This window comes from Silurus meridionalis, chromosome 8 (genome assembly GCF_014805685.1).
Source record: "Silurus meridionalis isolate SWU-2019-XX chromosome 8, ASM1480568v1, whole genome shotgun sequence".
Taxonomy (NCBI): Eukaryota; Metazoa; Chordata; class Actinopteri; order Siluriformes; family Siluridae; genus Silurus; species Silurus meridionalis.
The window spans coordinates 18,406,792-18,423,908 of NC_060891.1; the positions used below are offsets into that span (position 1 = coordinate 18,406,792).

General features: G+C 38.3%; 1 protein-coding gene across 4 annotated transcripts in view; it reads left to right on the plus strand.

Annotated features, from left to right (window-relative positions):
• Positions 1-5,417: 5,417 nt before the first annotated feature.
• The window catches only part of fermt2 (FERM domain containing kindlin 2), a 34,677-nt gene continuing 22,977 nt past the window's right edge, over positions 5,418-17,117 (plus strand). For 3 of the 4 annotated variants that reach the window (XM_046855471.1, XM_046855472.1, XM_046855473.1), the window contains exons 1-2: positions 5,418-5,650; positions 6,346-6,505. In XM_046855471.1, coding sequence (XP_046711427.1) covers positions 6,349-6,505 — 157 coding nt within the window. In that variant the 5' untranslated portion in view covers positions 5,418-5,650; positions 6,346-6,348. The remainder of the gene's footprint in view (positions 5,651-6,345; positions 6,506-17,117) is intronic. The other variant, XM_046855474.1, reaches the window with a different exon arrangement.

Sequence of the window (17,117 nt, forward strand, 5' to 3'; positions counted from 1 at the left end):
GTTGCCTTTGAGGACCACAGAGCCAATCCTCTGTTGGGAAGCTGACGTGGCTTTTCCCCTCGTACTGAACGATGAACTAGAGCTATTTATGACTCACTGTTATTGTTGGCAATAGGACACAGATATTAATGAAGGACCAGACCTTGCACATTACCGCATGCTATAAATTGCACAGAACAGACTAAAAGTCCCTCTCTTGATGTGCATTTCTGTTTTTGCTAAGTCATATATTGCATTATGGAAGAGTCAGTTTCTAGAATTGTTAACATCTACCATTTAACATTTATACAGTAATCACTGGCAAAAAAAAAAAAAAAAGCCAGATGTTCTTATGCCATTATAGAGGGTTTGTTCTTTGGGATATGTTTTTGGTTGTTTTCCTAAAGGCCATATCTCAGAATACTAATGACTAAGGGAAAATCTTGAAGCAATTAAATTTTTTTAAATGCAGTGGTATGTTTTCCTGCATCGATGCTGCTTCTAGATTTTTCAAACCAGTAATAAAGTGATTGGCATATGCATCAGAATCAGATTGTTTACCTGAATAATTGGCATGGGCACGATAATTAAATGTATGTTTTAATATACAATAGGCAGATTGTGGGCTTTACTCAGATGCATGCTCAGGTTTAAGATTTTTTTTTTTTGTGATGTTTAGATCTCTGATCTCTAGTTTTCTTGATAACGTTGAATCTAAGCTACACATGCCACTTTTACATTTGCTAATTTATAATTGCTTTTTATCAGGGCATCTCACCAAATTGTCTTTGGAGAAATTTGTAACTAATCTTCCAGTTGTTCTGTAAAATTGAGTTGTAGGGCCAGTTTTCACTACAAGTTATTGATTAATACAGAATATGACAAAAGTCCCAAATGACTGTTATTTTAAATGTACTGAAGACATTGAGCTTGGAAAGACATGCTGTGCAATAACCCATGCCTGTAATGGATTCAAACTGCCATCCGAATAACACTGTATTTATTTCAGTTTATTAAAGCATTATTCTTTTTTGGGTACAGTTCTGTTTTCTTTTTTTTTTTTCTTCATGCACACAGCTGCTATGTTGGCCTTTGTCTGAACTTTTGCCTACACAGAATATTGTTGCCTGAACCGTGTAAGTGGGGGAGACCTGAAATGTGTGTGGGACGAGCGAAATACCACAGTGAAGGGTGCTTTCAAAATATTTAGAAGACCGTCTAAACGAATTGCCTGCTCGAGGATGCACATTGCCTGCATTCATTTCACCATGATAAAAGGAATTACCTTATTTGTCTTTCTTTACTGTGCTGTTTTATGGATGGATGGATGATTATGTATATAGAAGACACAAAAATTCTTATTCATATTCAGTAAGTTTATTTTTCTGGTAAGTTGTAATAGAATACACCCTTCATAGGTCACTAGTCCATTGCAGGCCACCTTGCACACACACTTATTAACACACATTTTAATTTAGGCAATCCACATACCTGCATGTTTTTAGGAGGTGGGGTAACTGGATACTCAATAGAACCAAGAGCAGGTTCAATCCAGGGACTGTGCTGCTCCATTAAAATCCAGAGATATCCAGAGACCCTTTGTAATTAAAGCATTTCTCATATCAGAGCTCTGTCAGCTCTAGAAGAAGATTTTTTTGTTGCATTTTTGGCTAGATGTACAGTATACGTTTCATATGATAATCAATTAGTCTTGTGATTTCTAAGTCAAGTTTATTTCTTTAGCGCTTTTCACAATGGGCATTGTCTCAAAGCATTAGAATTAAAGTGAATTATGTGTATTTATCTCTGATATCAAGGCCACTGTGGCAAGGAAAAACTCCCTTAGATGGTATGAGGAAGAAACTTTGAGAGGAACCGGACTCAAAATGGGAACCTATCCTTATTTGGGTGATATCAAGAGTGTGATTATAAATCTTTAAATGATACAAAACACCAGGGAGAGTGAGAACTAACATGAGACCCGAATGTAAGATTGTGAGTAATGTCCTTTCTACAGTCTTATACAGTCAGTTGACGTTATGGAACCAGTAGCTATGAGCAACTCATAAAATAGCTCAACATTTGACATTATCATAGATCCAACACCAGCTTCTCCATGCCAGAGCCTTTAAAAACTCAGAGGTCCAATGTCCAAACTCTACATGAAGTGGAATCCAAATAGCGCTGATACGTCTGTAGATGGTTCAAGATGTTTGCGGGCTCAGCATATACTACTTTAAAGGTCCATAATTTTCATTAAGTGGGACATGACTGGAGCTGGCGCAACCTCAGGATGCGTTGTGGCTGAATCAGACTGATGGAAAGTCCCTTCCTATACCTACATCAGTGTTGCTCACGGTGGATGTCGTTGCTTTCAGAGGCCTGAAACACTTACTGGGTTATATAGATGGGAACTAATGATGGACAAAACTATTCTTCACTATTTATTTTACTGACAACCTTTTTCTTTCACTAATTTTTATACAAAAATCTGTACTTTCTATTTCTTACATTTTTAAATCAGGCTCATTAATTTAGTCTTAATCCATTTTAGTAACATGACTAATATTTTTTCTTCTCACTGCACACCATTTTCAGCCCATCAACCGATTTCTTGTCATTGCTCTACCACTGGTGTATCATTTCCTGGCTCTCACACACCACAAGTGTAGACTAGTTTACAAAGCTAACAGTGAGCAAGGCAGAGGGCAACAAAAAGTATGGGGCTAATGTGGATAAGACAGAGGGAGTTAGCGATGGGATCACCTGATCCTCATCTTCTTTGCTCTGCTTGTGTTCTATATGGTGGTTGTTTCGCCTGTAAACACTCATTAAATAACATTTGAAATTATTTTTTATTATTAAATTAATGTGATGAGAGGTCCCATTACCAGCATGACACAAAATAGGTAATAGTAATGGATCATTTTAAACTTCTTTACTTTAACTTAAGTGAAAAGTGAAGTCAGTACTTCAACTTTTACCAGAGTATTTAAAAACATGAGTATATGTACTTCTACTTGAGTGATGGATCTGTGTATGTCTGCTGGGTAAGGTGATCCGTGGATTAGTGGTGTCTTGATTGAATAGAGCACCTTCGTGCTTTGGCCACCAGAGGGCAAGGCAGTCCAGGATGATTTTTTAGGTTCTTAGACAGTTTAGACCTAATCCAGTTCCTAAATCTTCAGTGTTTTACTCTTTTGTTGGTTCAGTCAATAAGTCAAAAGAGGGAGTAATGATGCATTGCAGCTAAATTCACAGTGTTCTAGCAATGTTGCCAACATAACCTTATTGGAACTATAACCTCAGCATGAGCGCAAAGTGATTATTCCTCTATGAAAATATTTTCTTGACTCAGAAAGGTATTGTATGAGTCAATCGTTTTTAGATTGGAAGTAAGGTGTATGACTTCAGCAGTCCTGTATGTGGCAGTCTCGTGTTGCCAGTGTGACTCAGAGAATCTCAAGACTCCTCCTCCAGCCCTCTCCCAATCCACCCATTTCACTTTTCTGCACACCATCTCACTCACTGTTTACACCGTAATTAAAATACGGCCTATAAAAGGCAATGGCTCTGTTGCCAGATGCTGTATCGTGGAGGGGGTCAGAGCAGCATGGAGCTAAGAGTTATAAATCGCTTTGATGCTGTCCAAGGCGGCAGCTCGCATTCTTGAACCGAAGTGGCCCAGCAGTGGAGCAGCCAGCACTCCTTAATCCTTCCTGTACCATCCTGTATCTAAAAAGACCACTGCAGGACAGGACAACTAATTAGGAGAAACAAAAATGGGGTTTAAAGACTACCTTTGTTTAATGAAACTCTCATAAACCGTGATTACAACACGCCTGACAATTTTTAGGCTTTTACAACAAGTGTTTATCACTAGAGCAAGCTGCTAAATGGACACAGAAATAATGTTTAAAAAAAATGTTTTATTTTCCTTTGTACAATGGACTTAATGTGTTATTAAACAAAGACCATGGAATTGGTGATATGTCTAAGCGTTCTGTAAGAAGTATCTGGTGAATCTCTGGTGACTTTTTATTATTTCCACTACAGGAGAGTCTTCAGCTAAGGCCTTTGCACTTTTTTCTTCCTTATTGTTTTCTATAGAGATTAAAAAAAGAATCTGGGGAGAGAAAGACTGTGAAAGACCATGTCTTCAAGATCTGCATTTGCATCAAAAAGATTGTTTTATGAATCACTTTACATTGTATCAGATATCATGGTTTCAGTCACCTTTGCTGGAAATGTGTCTTGCCATGGTGTAAATCTTGCCATGGGATTAGTGTTGGGTTTCTGTAGCAAATTCAAATTCGTTCATATCGGACACATGCTGAGGGAAATCAACAGAAAAGGGAAAGGAGATAGCAGGAACAGGCCTTGTTCCCATATAAGGCTTTTGTTCCTGATATACTCTCAGATAGTTTCAAAAGCATCCTACTTTTCGAATCCCTTGTTCATGGTGGAAATCAGATGGATTTTGAGAATACGATGTGTAACACAGAACCAAAGATTGAACCTTTAAAAGATCTATTTATCACGTTACTACATGTTTCTGTAATCATATTTCTAAAGTCTTAAGCTTCGAGGAGTTGTACCTAATCTCCTAGCAAATCAAAATTTTCATAAATGTGACCAAAAATGCCTGTCAGCTGGAGAGCTAGCTATTAGCATTTAACTAGTTTGTATCTTTAGAGATTTGATGCTAGGTAGCATTTGAAAGGGTATTAATAAAATTGTTACTAGTTAGCCTTAGCTAATATTTTCCTGCACGATCCTTATACTTTGTCATCAGTAATTAAAAGGACTAAGTGATATGAGACAGATTTGTGAACTGTTCTTGTTTCTTGGTGCATTTTGTGAAGAATGGAAATAAAAATGCCTAAAAATTGATTGGTCCTGCAATTGACTTAAATCTGCAAGTCAAATACTTATAGTTTTTAAGAGCTTTCGATGAGTATTAGTGTTGAAACTCCAGGTGCTGCTGTTATCTCTGTAGAGGCTAGTAACCAGGCCTTCATTATACATAAAGTTGAACTGAATCGCTGAACCTTTTATTTACCATTGTTTTCTCTAAGGGTTGATGTGATCATGTTGGTCACAATATGATCACTTTAACATGTACAAGAACAAATCCATCATTATGACTTTGAACACTTGAAAAGAAATAAACTGTTGCTAATTCATTAGTCATGTTCCAACTTCAACAAGGGAAAAAATACCTGCGTTGGGATAATGACACTAAATAGCACTAACTAGCAGTAAAATTGTGTATTGGAGAAATCACACACTCGTCCAGATGAAGGCGCTGGACTGAGGCGGGGGTTAAGGGGACGTGGCCAAGCTGAGATAATGAAGCAGTCCCGGTGGAAAGGGAAAAGCGGGATTGGAGCTCTGAGTGACGTTCACTGGTGGAGGGAGGGAGACAGAGAGACAGAGTGTGTGCGTGTGAAAGAGAGAGAAAGAGAGAGAGAAAGCCGCTGGACTCCATTAAACCCCGAGGACGCACTTCACGGGACTTTAGTTGGAGCGGTGTTTCATTTTGGGAAATACAAATTTCCTCCATGCTAGAATTAAACACGCGTTTGGAAAAGGAACGGTGTTTCAACAGAGCTCTTGAGGAACTTTGAGGCTTCACTTTGAGGTACACGTTCAGAGAGAACTCGTGAAGGTGAGTGGACCTTATTGTACAATTCATCCATTTGTCCGAGTCGCGTTGTGCAGTGTGTGTGTGTGTGTGTGTGTGTGTGTGTGTGTGTGTGTGTGTGTGTGTGTGTGTTAGTTTCGAAATTTGTGTAACTTTGTATCCCAACGTATACTACACTCACTGAGCTGAGAGTTTATTAGAGTCTCTCCCTATGAGGACTGCTTACGTAATCAGCCATATTCCCGAGTTGAGCTTTACCGTTAGTTAAAAGGCCTAAAGGTGAACGCGCTCTGACACATTCAGCTGCTTTATGTTCTCACAACCAGACTATTTATATTACATCATAATCCCTGCGTGTCTTTCTTTTTTTTTTAATTGCAAAACCATCTTATTTTTTAGTTTCCACCCTGCCCCCTTGTACACGGACAGGAGCACAAGTCGCGCGCACGTTTGCACCAGTGTATGCTACTATCTATGTCCTAATTTCCAACTCGTACTAGGCACGTGGCCAAAAAATATCTTGACCCACGATCCCCCTTTTCCCACGTTGGGCTCCATCCCAACTCAGTGTGTCAAAGGACTACGTCATGACGTAGTGACTGTCAAAGCAAATAATTTATTCACTTTTAATCCAACATGAGGTATGAATAGTATTGGAAATGATTCTTTTTTTTCTTGCTGATTTTGCTTTTTATTTACATTGATATATTTTAAAACAGGATATGGCTCTGGATGGTATACGGATGCCTGACGGCTGCTACGCCGATGGCACTTGGGAATTGAAGATGCATGTGACTGACCTGAACAAGGACGTCTCATTGAGAGTCACAGGAGAAATCCACATTGGTGGAGTCATGCTGAAGCTCGTCGAGAAACTTGGTAAGCTTCGGTTTAATGGGCATGGTGCTCACTAGAGCCTGTACTTCTGAAATACCTACTCTGTAATACTATTTGGACAGGATTTCCTGACGCACATCAGTTAAATAATAGGGGCTGTAATGATTGTTCAGCTCACACAGGATAAGCAAGTTGTGTATAACACGTGGGAGGGTCTTCACAATTGATGCGTCTTTTATTACACTGGAAATTCCATTCGTTCTTCATACTCCTCATTTTAATATAAATAGTTTGGAATTACGTATTGGCCTTGCCAATGGGACATTACATTTGACCATTAAAAGGTCATGTTAGAATGTAGGCTGTATCCATGTACTTAATTACTACTTGAAAAATCCCATTGAAGTGTCATTGTCTTGATGGGTCTTTTTAAATGTTGTCCACTTTTTTCCTGATCTGCATTTTAAACCTGACCAATATTTAGTTTCACTTTGGTTTTACTTCCTGGAGTGATTTTTACACTGCAAAAAAGGCACACAATCTCATTTCCTCCAGAATATACTGGAATTTCAGACACCTACATGAGCAGTCAATGAAATGTATAATATGATGGATTTGAATGGGACAAATCTCATTATACCCCTATACTGTACATACTACTATACATCATCTCCCCTTGCGAAACTAGTCCAAACTGAAAGTCTTCTGACTCTGCTTGATGACTAACTTCATACAACAAAAACTCTATGTCACTGTAAGGTATTTAGAGCAAAGGCTTCATTAGTAATAGTCCACATGATAAAACAGTAACTGATATGTTGTTAGGCTTTAAATAAGTCACTTCTTTCCCCCCTTTTGAGCTGTAGTTGATGGATAGCTTAGTGTGGAAAAGCTTTTTATATTTATTTATTTTTAGAACCACATTCCTAGTGTTTCATGGTTGTAGTTGTCTGTCTTATTTTCAATCCTCTGTGGTAAAAAAATTGTGCTCCATGTGTTTATGCGGCACGACGTAGCTTTCGTTTAAACACAGAAACACACAATTATGGAACTATGCATCATTCGTGCTCGCTAATCTTATTAAGCGTTTCAAGTCCCGCCGAGTCTCTTCCTAATGGTAAACACAAAAGTAAGCACTTACCATTAACCCCAAATTGTTCAGTTCTGCTTTGTGTTTAGTTTGTAATTTTGACTTAATGATTTAAGCATTTATTTACTTTTAGTAACTCCAAAGGCATTGCAGTGCATCAATCAATCAAGAAAATAATCCACTTTGTTCGTTCATTGCACAGATTATTGTTTACAGTCACCTGCTAATGTGTGACAGTGAAACAGGTGTAAATACATTTGCTACCTTCAATGTTAAAACCTGAAAAAGTGAACCATCCACTAGATTTAATCAATTAAATGTCAGTCTGTGGTAGAAACACACTTGGCCCCAACCATGTTTGTTTTTACTCAAGACATTTTATGGGGGTGTTGGATTTGATTTGTTTTGACAAAAGAAAAGAAAAAATCTGAAAACATTTATTGATGGTTAATGAGGTTGGGGGAATGGAAAATTGAACTTTATTCATTTGTTTGTTTATAGAGTAGCAAATTTTGTTCCAGCCTGTCCTGGCAGAGCATGTCTTTGTCTGTATTGTTAGTGACATGTATTGTCAGGATAGTCTTGTCTAACCTGTTCATAGAATAGTATAGGCAAGACCTAGAAAGGAAAAGAGCTGAGCTGTTCTTGTACTTGTTGCACCAACAATGGCCTACCGTTTTGATCTTGTGGAGATCAGTTTACATTTTAAATGTTCAGTTGTCCTATTTTGATGGTTACATATTTCAGAAATAATGTCCGTGGACTCTGTCGGTACAAAGAATTTCAACCTTGTTACTGTGATTATCTCCAGCTCTATCAAATGTTGTTTATATTTACAGGTGGAAAAAAGAAGTGTATTTGTAGTTCAAGCATAGCGTACCCTCAGAGATATGACTTGTACTGGTTTTTATCAGGTACATGTTATTCCCTTGAATTTGTTGACCAGCCCCCAGTAAACATTCGCAGACCCAGCCGTGTTTGTGCAAGAGAGGTCAGAATGGAAGCAATGGCAATTATTAACCCTTAAGAGAAGTAACTTAGTGGGGAGTCTTTCTCTGTGGGAATAACCGATTTAGTCAACATGCTTCATTACTCATGAGTGAAAGTAAAACAGGGAAATACTGTAAAACTGCACTGACTTAATTGCTGTGCATATCACATCACGGTAAGCTGTATCGTATCTTAACAATATTTACGAGGGGAATCCTTTTACACCAATTTGCTCAAGTTGATGTATTATGGAGGATGGTCAGGGGTAACGTTCGACAAATTGAAATTGAAAGCATACCCATTATAGATTTCCTGCAGTGCCTTTGAGGCCATCTCTCTTTAAGGCTAGCATTGTCATGTGTAAGAGGGTTCATTGACCTAATATGGTTCCAGATGAGCCATTTAGAAATGGGTAGCTCTTGTTCTGTTCCCTCTCTTTCTATTACTGTTCTTGTTTTAATCTTGCTCTCTGCCCACTCTGACATTGTTGCAATTTTGTGTCCATATGAGATTATTTTTAAAAGCTTTGTCCAGCACGCCAGTTTTTCTTGAGACATGTGAGACAATCCTAGCACACACGGTCACTGCGGTGCTGTCCCAATAACATGCTTAGTTTGATCTTGCTAAGCTGTAGTATGCACTATTGTATTAATTTTTTTACGCAATAGCATTCGTATGTCGTCACATAGAATAAAAATGCTGGCGTGTTTTGTTTTCGGGCTATTAATTTTTATCCATGGTTGTGGACATGTGGATCCAACAACCAGAAGGTCTTACTTGCCTGTTGGGTAGGTTAATGAATTCATGAGCCAGCTGTATTTAATGACTTGCCTACGTGTATAGTCGGACTCGGAGATATAAGTTTTCACACGTGAAATCAATTACTGTAACATCTTTGATCTATTTTCTTACATGCCATAGAGGTTCGCTCAGCAATTCTACTGACTGTCTTAATGGATTAAAAGTTAATGCCAGGAAAGTGCTTTATCGATCGTAGCGGTTATTTCCACCCCAATCTTTTAGGAACGTTATTTAAGATTTGATGATCAGGATCATCAATGGCCTGCAATGCAGTTTGACTACATCTTCAGTTCTCACACATTGGGCTACACTCCCATCTTTAAAATGACTGGTATATCTTAAAAAATATTGTCTTTTTTGAAGCGTCTATTTTTTTGCCTTACAGAACACTCTGTGAGGTTTTTAGGAATCATAGTGATTTAATCGAGATACCATTTGAAGAGCTGCTGCCTTCTCATTATAAGCTGTGAATAACGTAAAAGGGTAAATTTGTATAATACAGAGATGAGGAAAGCAACTTTTGGAATTTGAACATGAATTTTAACTTTTTTTTGGTAATTATTTGCATTTGAGTCAGCAGCCATTTGTTTTAAATATTTGCTAAGCTTTTGTCAGTAATGCATTAAAGCACACAACGATGGGCTGAGTTAGTGAGTTGGCCCTCTGTTTCTGTTTCCAGCCAGAGAACTAAGGGGAAAGGGGATTGAAGGGAGTGGATTATATGCGTTGGGCCCCCAGCATGTGACGTGAGATGCTCTACTAGAATTCCATAAAAGTCTTCTGTTGAACAGGAAATGACTTTCAGGGTTTGGCATTTTCCCTGGACACTGCCGTCATCACAGTATTTTCTGCTGCCTGCTTCTACTCCGTTTCTGGCATGCGGTGTATTACTCCTTTTTTAGACCTGAGCGCTATTTTTCCAGATGTTGTGCAATCATTACCCTGACAAGCAGGCTAGAAATATGACCTAGTGTTATGAGCAAACATAATCTAGCCAAGGACTATAGTTCAGCAGCAAATCACAAATTAACTGAAGCAATCTTGAAATACTGACTAGCTGAGTTTCTTGATTTGTTTAGCTCATGTTTTCTCGCATTATAGTGTTGAAGCAAGGGGAAGATCACCCATTGTTGATAACGGAGTAGGGGTTTTTAAGGAAACGGATACCGTTTTCCACAGGAAGCAGCAGTTCCTGTGTAGGGTTTTTTTTTTTTCTTCACTTGACCTCTATGCATTGGGGTTTTTGGAAGATGTGAGCTTCCCAGAATTTTTTCAGTTTTGAAATGAAGTTACAGTTATCTGCATCGATAATGAGGTCATGGGGAAACCTGGGACATGATTTTTTTTTTTCCTGTTAGCAGAGCATTGTGAAATGTATTTTGCTAGTGTCAAATTATGCTCATGTTTTGCTTCACCTCCAGGCCTTTGGGTTTTTTGGGAACCTGAACATTTCAGTGGGTCATTAGTAGTAGTAGTAGTAGTAGTAGTAGTAGTAGTAGATGATAGATGACCAGGAATGGTGAAAAAGGTTGGATATTGCATTTGTTAATGCACATTCTGGACCAGCCATGTTTTATCGGCATCACAAATCTAATTTCTTTTCAATGATATGTAATTTGAAATTGTATTGAGTCTGTGCATGTCTACTCCTATTACTGGACAGTTTTGGTTCTATAAGGTAATTTATATGGCAACTTCTTCAAGACACTCTAATCTAGTGTACAGGAAGTAGTTAGGGGCCCTTCCCAGTGCAGATCTTTCCTGTTGCTCTGATCAGATCCTGCTGTGATTTTTAGTATTTCTTTGAAGCTCTGTGGCTTCTTCACTCCAGCTGAAGTCTCCTGCATGCACTTTCTTTAATCATTCAGGTGTTCATTTCTATCACAGAAAAGATTGATTAGCTTTACATTTATTGAATTAGAACCTTCACTCCAAATATTAATAAATGTGCTTCTCTTTTCTTCTGCTGCCCACCTGTAAAAATGTATTATTACTTGTGCCATACTGCTTACCAATCAGAACTTTCATTTAGCACGCAGCCTAATGTAGCATCCATTTGGGCAAACCTTGCATTATGCTTGACTTCCTCATGGAAGTCTCCACCTTGTTCATTAAGTAAGAGACTACGTGATGTAGAAGTTGGTGGATGATGTCAGAAACATTCTGGTGGTTTGGATGATGTTTCCCAGCTGTTCTGATTTTGAGGTCTGTGAGGCCTTGAGGCTTTCTTGCGCATTGATTTATGTCCGTGACATCTCATGTAATGCGATTAAAAGACTTTAGCTGTAGCATATAATTGTATAAAGCTGCAAAAGAGAGTGCTGCTGCATGTTCAGACTGCAATACTAATGTGTATGACTGTCCATTTCTAAGGACAAGCTAAAAAAAGGTCAGTGCATCACCTATTTCAGACTCAACTACGAGAAGCCCTTTTGTTTCTTTATTATTTCTGCACTTTTTGGTTGGCCAGGTCTTTGAATCTTTCTGAATCTACCTGGCTCCTCTGCTCTAATCTCCAGGCTATTGCTTGTCCTCATTGGGCCTGTGGTAAATCTCAGGGGAAGCTTTTGGCTTGCTTAACCGGTGGCAGTGTTTTTCCCACCATTTTGTGCTCAGCCATTATTCCCCCCCCCCCGATCAGGTTAAAGGGATCATTGCATGCATCCTCAGGGAGGGTTGAGTGTCTCAAAACAAGATCAGAGGGACCATTATTGATCAAGCTTGCTCTCTAGATGACCATGACCCCCTACTGGTCCTTGAAATGTTCTTGAGAAAGAGCAGCAGGCTTATTTACATTTTTCTGGTCATGGTATTATGATTTCACGTCTTTTTGTGTTTCCTTAATATTAGCGTATCATGAAACGGTAATATTAAGCTGTATAAAAGATTGCAAATTGGTAGCAGTCTGAAAACACAGAAGAAAAGATTCTTATTGTCAACATATTGTAGAACTTGTAAACCTCTGATTATAAGCTCTCGGAAAACATTTGAGCTTTGTGTTCAGCTGTAAACATATGGGAGGAAAGGTTCCATATGGAGAGGATGAAACTTGAGCTTTGGAGTGTCTGCTGATGTTTTTGCCTGGTGAGAATTTAAAGAGAGCTCTGTTCTCCCATAGGTTTTTTTTTTTTTTTGTAGCCAGAAATCTGACTTGACTGGAACGCAGCACTAACTCTGGTCCATTGTTTTTGTAGATCCTTAAAATGTCATTAGTAACATTTGAATGTTTGTTTTCAGAATGTTTTTAAATCACTTGGGTTCATCAAGATGGCATTTGTGTGTTTTAGTTTTTTCCCGAAGAATGGTTAGCGGCTTGCCGACATTGCATAATTGCTAAAAAACTAAAATAGATATGTAAAATTTCTTGCCAAATGTATGTGAACACGTGATAACACAATATGTGGAACTTCTTCAAACTGTTGCCACACATTCGGAATCACACTATTGTATAGAACGTATTTGCATGTTGTACTGGTACTTTTCCATTCAATGAATGTAAAAGACTTATGTTCCAGTGTTCCATGCATTGTGTTCAAAGCAGTAATCATAAAGACATGGTTTGCCAATGTTGGCGTGGAAGAATTCGAGTGGCCTGCACAGTTGCATTTATGCTTTTTTGGTTATATTTTCTCACAATGATCATATTTTATGATGATTTTGATATAATTCCCTGCAATATAATTGGAAAGGATAGGCCATATATTTTTGGTTTTGTTAAATGTTTAAGCTATCTGGCTTTGAGGTCAGTAGATTAATTATGATATCAGAATTTCTGCTTTAATTTATTAATTTTCAACAACTTGGATATAAACATTTGTTAAACAACTTAGAACATAGCACTTTTGGTGGCCGACCACCACATTTTTAGGTGAAAAAAAAAAGATTTGCTTTTCTCCCATAGACTTTATCCTTTTTACTTACAATTGCAGTTTATTTGGCAAGTAGATATTCAGAGCTATTGATTAAAGTGTTTAAAGTTCACAACAACAAAAAAACATACACATTTCGCTAATTTTGATCAAATGAAAATGAGTTTGGCCTCAAACAAACTGCAATATTCCAAAAGTTGTAAATAACTGGAAGAAATTCTGATCCAACATGTTGCACTTAGCAAACCCAAATGCCATCCGGGAACAACAAAAACACAATTGTTATAGCAATTCAGTATATTCAGAGGGGAATGATAACTATGATTTATACTAAGTTGGCAATATAATAAGTACACCAATCTAGTCTTCACAATACCATGAATTTTCCTGGTCATGTATTATTTTTATTATGTATTGGATGCTTTTTACAGTGCGTAGTTACTGCTATCTGGATGTTGAAAACAACTTTCCATTTCGTCCCAAATTTGCTCTGTTTGGTAGAGATCCTAGACTGTGCAGGCAACTGAAACTATGAAAGCTTGCTGTGATGTGCTTGGAGCCATTCATTGACAGTACCTTCTTTGTACCATGGTGCATGCAGTGGGCACTGGATATCTGAATACGAATAAACCTGGCATAAAGCGATAAATTGTTCAGCTGTACATGTTTTTCTCTCAATGTTCAGCTTTATGAATTATTCTCTAAAATGTATTGACTTTTTAAAAAAGTCTAAACATGGAGTCGCAGCTATCAGACTAATATCAGCAGCTAACCCCAACCTTTAGCCTCCCCTTGAGGCTATGCATGTGTATGTTTTGAGACTGACGCACTTGAATGCATTAGGCTTCAATCTGTAAGAGTAATGATTGATAGAATGGAGCAACAAAGCAGGATGGGGGTCTGTGCTATCGCTCATCTGTGTACTACATCCTGATATCTGTCCCTGCTTGTCACATTGTATTGATCTGGTTATAAAAGTAGCTCGATATCCTACCTGTTCCAGGCAACACAACATACATTTGGGAAGTCATCAGAACCTGAGTGCATCAACAGTGCTTTCAGTCCATTCCGCAATCGATAATTGTATGTGCTGTTTGAAGGTTTTTTTGCTTTCTGTACTTGGATCTTTAAAAACATCGAGCAAGCATCTCTTTTGGGATTCCATTAGCATTAGTAATTCTCAGCTGTGTGGCTTTTAGACTGTGATTTATACTCTAATATTCGTCAAGCTGGCTCGTTACAAAAGGCAGTGTAGAGGCACCAGTATGTGCAGGAGGCATGTGGGCATCTTAGCTTCTCCTCATGTACACTGTAAATGAAACCTCTTAATTTCTCTCTCCAAGTGTTCAGGGAAAATGTTGCTGTGCTTACAGTGTGAGTCTGCAAACCAGTCATATTTTAATGCTGCCTATTTTTTTTTTTTTTTTTATTTTATTCTTTTTTATTATACATAAATTTTATTCACTTCACATTTTACGTTCTTTTTAATCAAGCAAACCCTTTTAAGGGAACAACAATTTCTTTAAAAAAGGTTGGATGATCACTTCATATTGTGGAATAAAGTGTGACTGATTGAAATGATTACCCATCATGCCGATAACTGAGCAGCATGAGACGGCCTACTTGACTTTGACTCGAATCACTCACCACCCAAATAAGATTGTGAATAAAAAGTGTGAAAGAGGATGCTTATGTTTATGGATCAACTCATTAGTACTTAAGCAGAGGATTAGATGGCGGTTCGTCCTGTCTTCTCGCATGCCTACTGAAAGTATAAAAGCTTATTGCCTCTGCAGCTCCACAGACTCCTGCTCTGCATTCACTGCACCCAATTACTTAGCCCTGCTTTCATTTGGCTTCAACATTACATCATCCCCTGGCAGCCTATATTTTTAGCCAGGAAAAACCATTGGCCAGCAGCAGATTGAATTACCAGCCTTTATACAAGCTGTGTGATAGATGACCGTTAGACCACCTTTTCCCCCTCTCATGCTGTTCGGATACAAAATGAAAGTGGTAATGGGACGGACTGAATGCGCAGAAGGATTTGTTTTGCGTGTTCACATACAGCTGAGTGTCACAACCGATGCAGCTCTTGCCCCGTCACTAGAATTTAAGGTTTCGCTTTACCACATGCACCCCCCCTTTTGTATCCCAGCATAATTTCAAGCTTTGTCGAAAGAATACATGGCAGTACGTCAATTTTCTGATACAGTTTGCACACATGAGATGGCTCCACGTGAGTAATTCAGATTATGTTCAGGATTATTTATTTATTTATTTAAAGATGAATTGGTGTTTATTGAAATTCTTCCAATAAAAAAAAAAATAATAATAATTACACTGTGGTGTACTTGTTAGTTAGCACCACATGAGTGCCTCAGGAGATGCTGGTGGCCATCAAACTATACAACTTCTCACTGAGTGTTAAACAGCTAGTCCACCATATAGATATAGTTATATTTAAAGATTTCATGCAACAGTTATATATTGTTAACACCTTGGGCAATTATGTTACACGTGCAATAACTTTTATAACAATTATTGTAGTCTGACTTTACTGCCGTCTGTTTTTACTGCTTCTACGAATTTCATTTCATGCTGCTTCACTTCATTTCAATTATTAAATACCTTTATGTATATTTAAATTTTCTTTTTTTGTATTTTACTTTAATCCTCACTTACATTTTTTGACTGTGAGCAACATCCAAACAATTTCCCTATGGAAACAATAAAGGATTCTGATTAATGAATTTGCTGTATAGCTCCAATGTGCAGTAATGACATCATTTGAATGCTCATTGTATTTATGCTGATGTAATGTTTTACAAAAACAATAATCCTCTATTTCAGTTATCGAATCCTGTAAGTAGAAATCATCATAGTGTGTAGCTGTTGTGTTGTCTTTAGTTGAGTGAGCACTGCAAAAGAATGCATCCAGCTGCCACCCCTGTGACACCCCTGCAGGCGCTCGCACAACAGGGAAATCACACACTGCTTAGCTACCACACAGCACACCCACTCTCCATTTCCAAACAGACAAGAATCAAAACCAGATTTTTTTCCTCTTTATGTGCAGGCAGCTAGAAGATTGTTGATGGTTCGGTCAAGTTAGTGGAAAAGTTCTACTGAACAGTTGCTATTTTGCAATTTAGAGGTTTTCTCAAAACACAGTTGCTTGGCATCAGACTGCTGATTGACGCAGTTAAACGGCACACAATTATTGTAAACCGAGATGATTTATGGTGTGTAACGCTCTACTTCTTGGTCCAGATTGTATGATTCCATTGCGCTTATCGGAACTGGCTCTTGGAGGACATGCCTTTGTAGCGTTTAAGAAATGGAGGCTGGGAATCATGAGTCCAAAAACCACGTCCAAACAAACACACTGCACTATATTATATTTTCATTATGTAATGTTCTTTGTACCAATGTCCATGTTTTTTTTCAGTGTCCTACATAGGTTATTTTGATCAACCATTCATTTATTTAAACTGTGGGTTAAGGTATAAGTGGTATGAGAATTAAAGCGACGCTAGCAGTTTCTGCCGCAGACTGCCTACAGAATAAGAGGCTGTAGTTTAAATGGAAACATTGTGGTTTAGGGAGCCCCCAATATGGATGGAAAGCCAACATCATGTAGGAGAAACTCTGAGTCAGTGTGTTTGGTGTCATAAGTATGGTAGAGTGGAGAGAGGGAGAGAGAGAGACAGAGAGAGGAGAGGCGAGTTTAGAGAAGCAGTGAGGAAACTGGACACTGCTTGAGGGAAGTGCTAGTCCCTGTGCTTGCCTGGAAGCATGCCTGGGTTCTGACATCACCGCTGGAGAAGGAACATCCGCTTTCCGGCTGTCTACTGCAATGTCTGGCTTGAATTGGTCTCTACATTTTTATTAAGGCAAGACG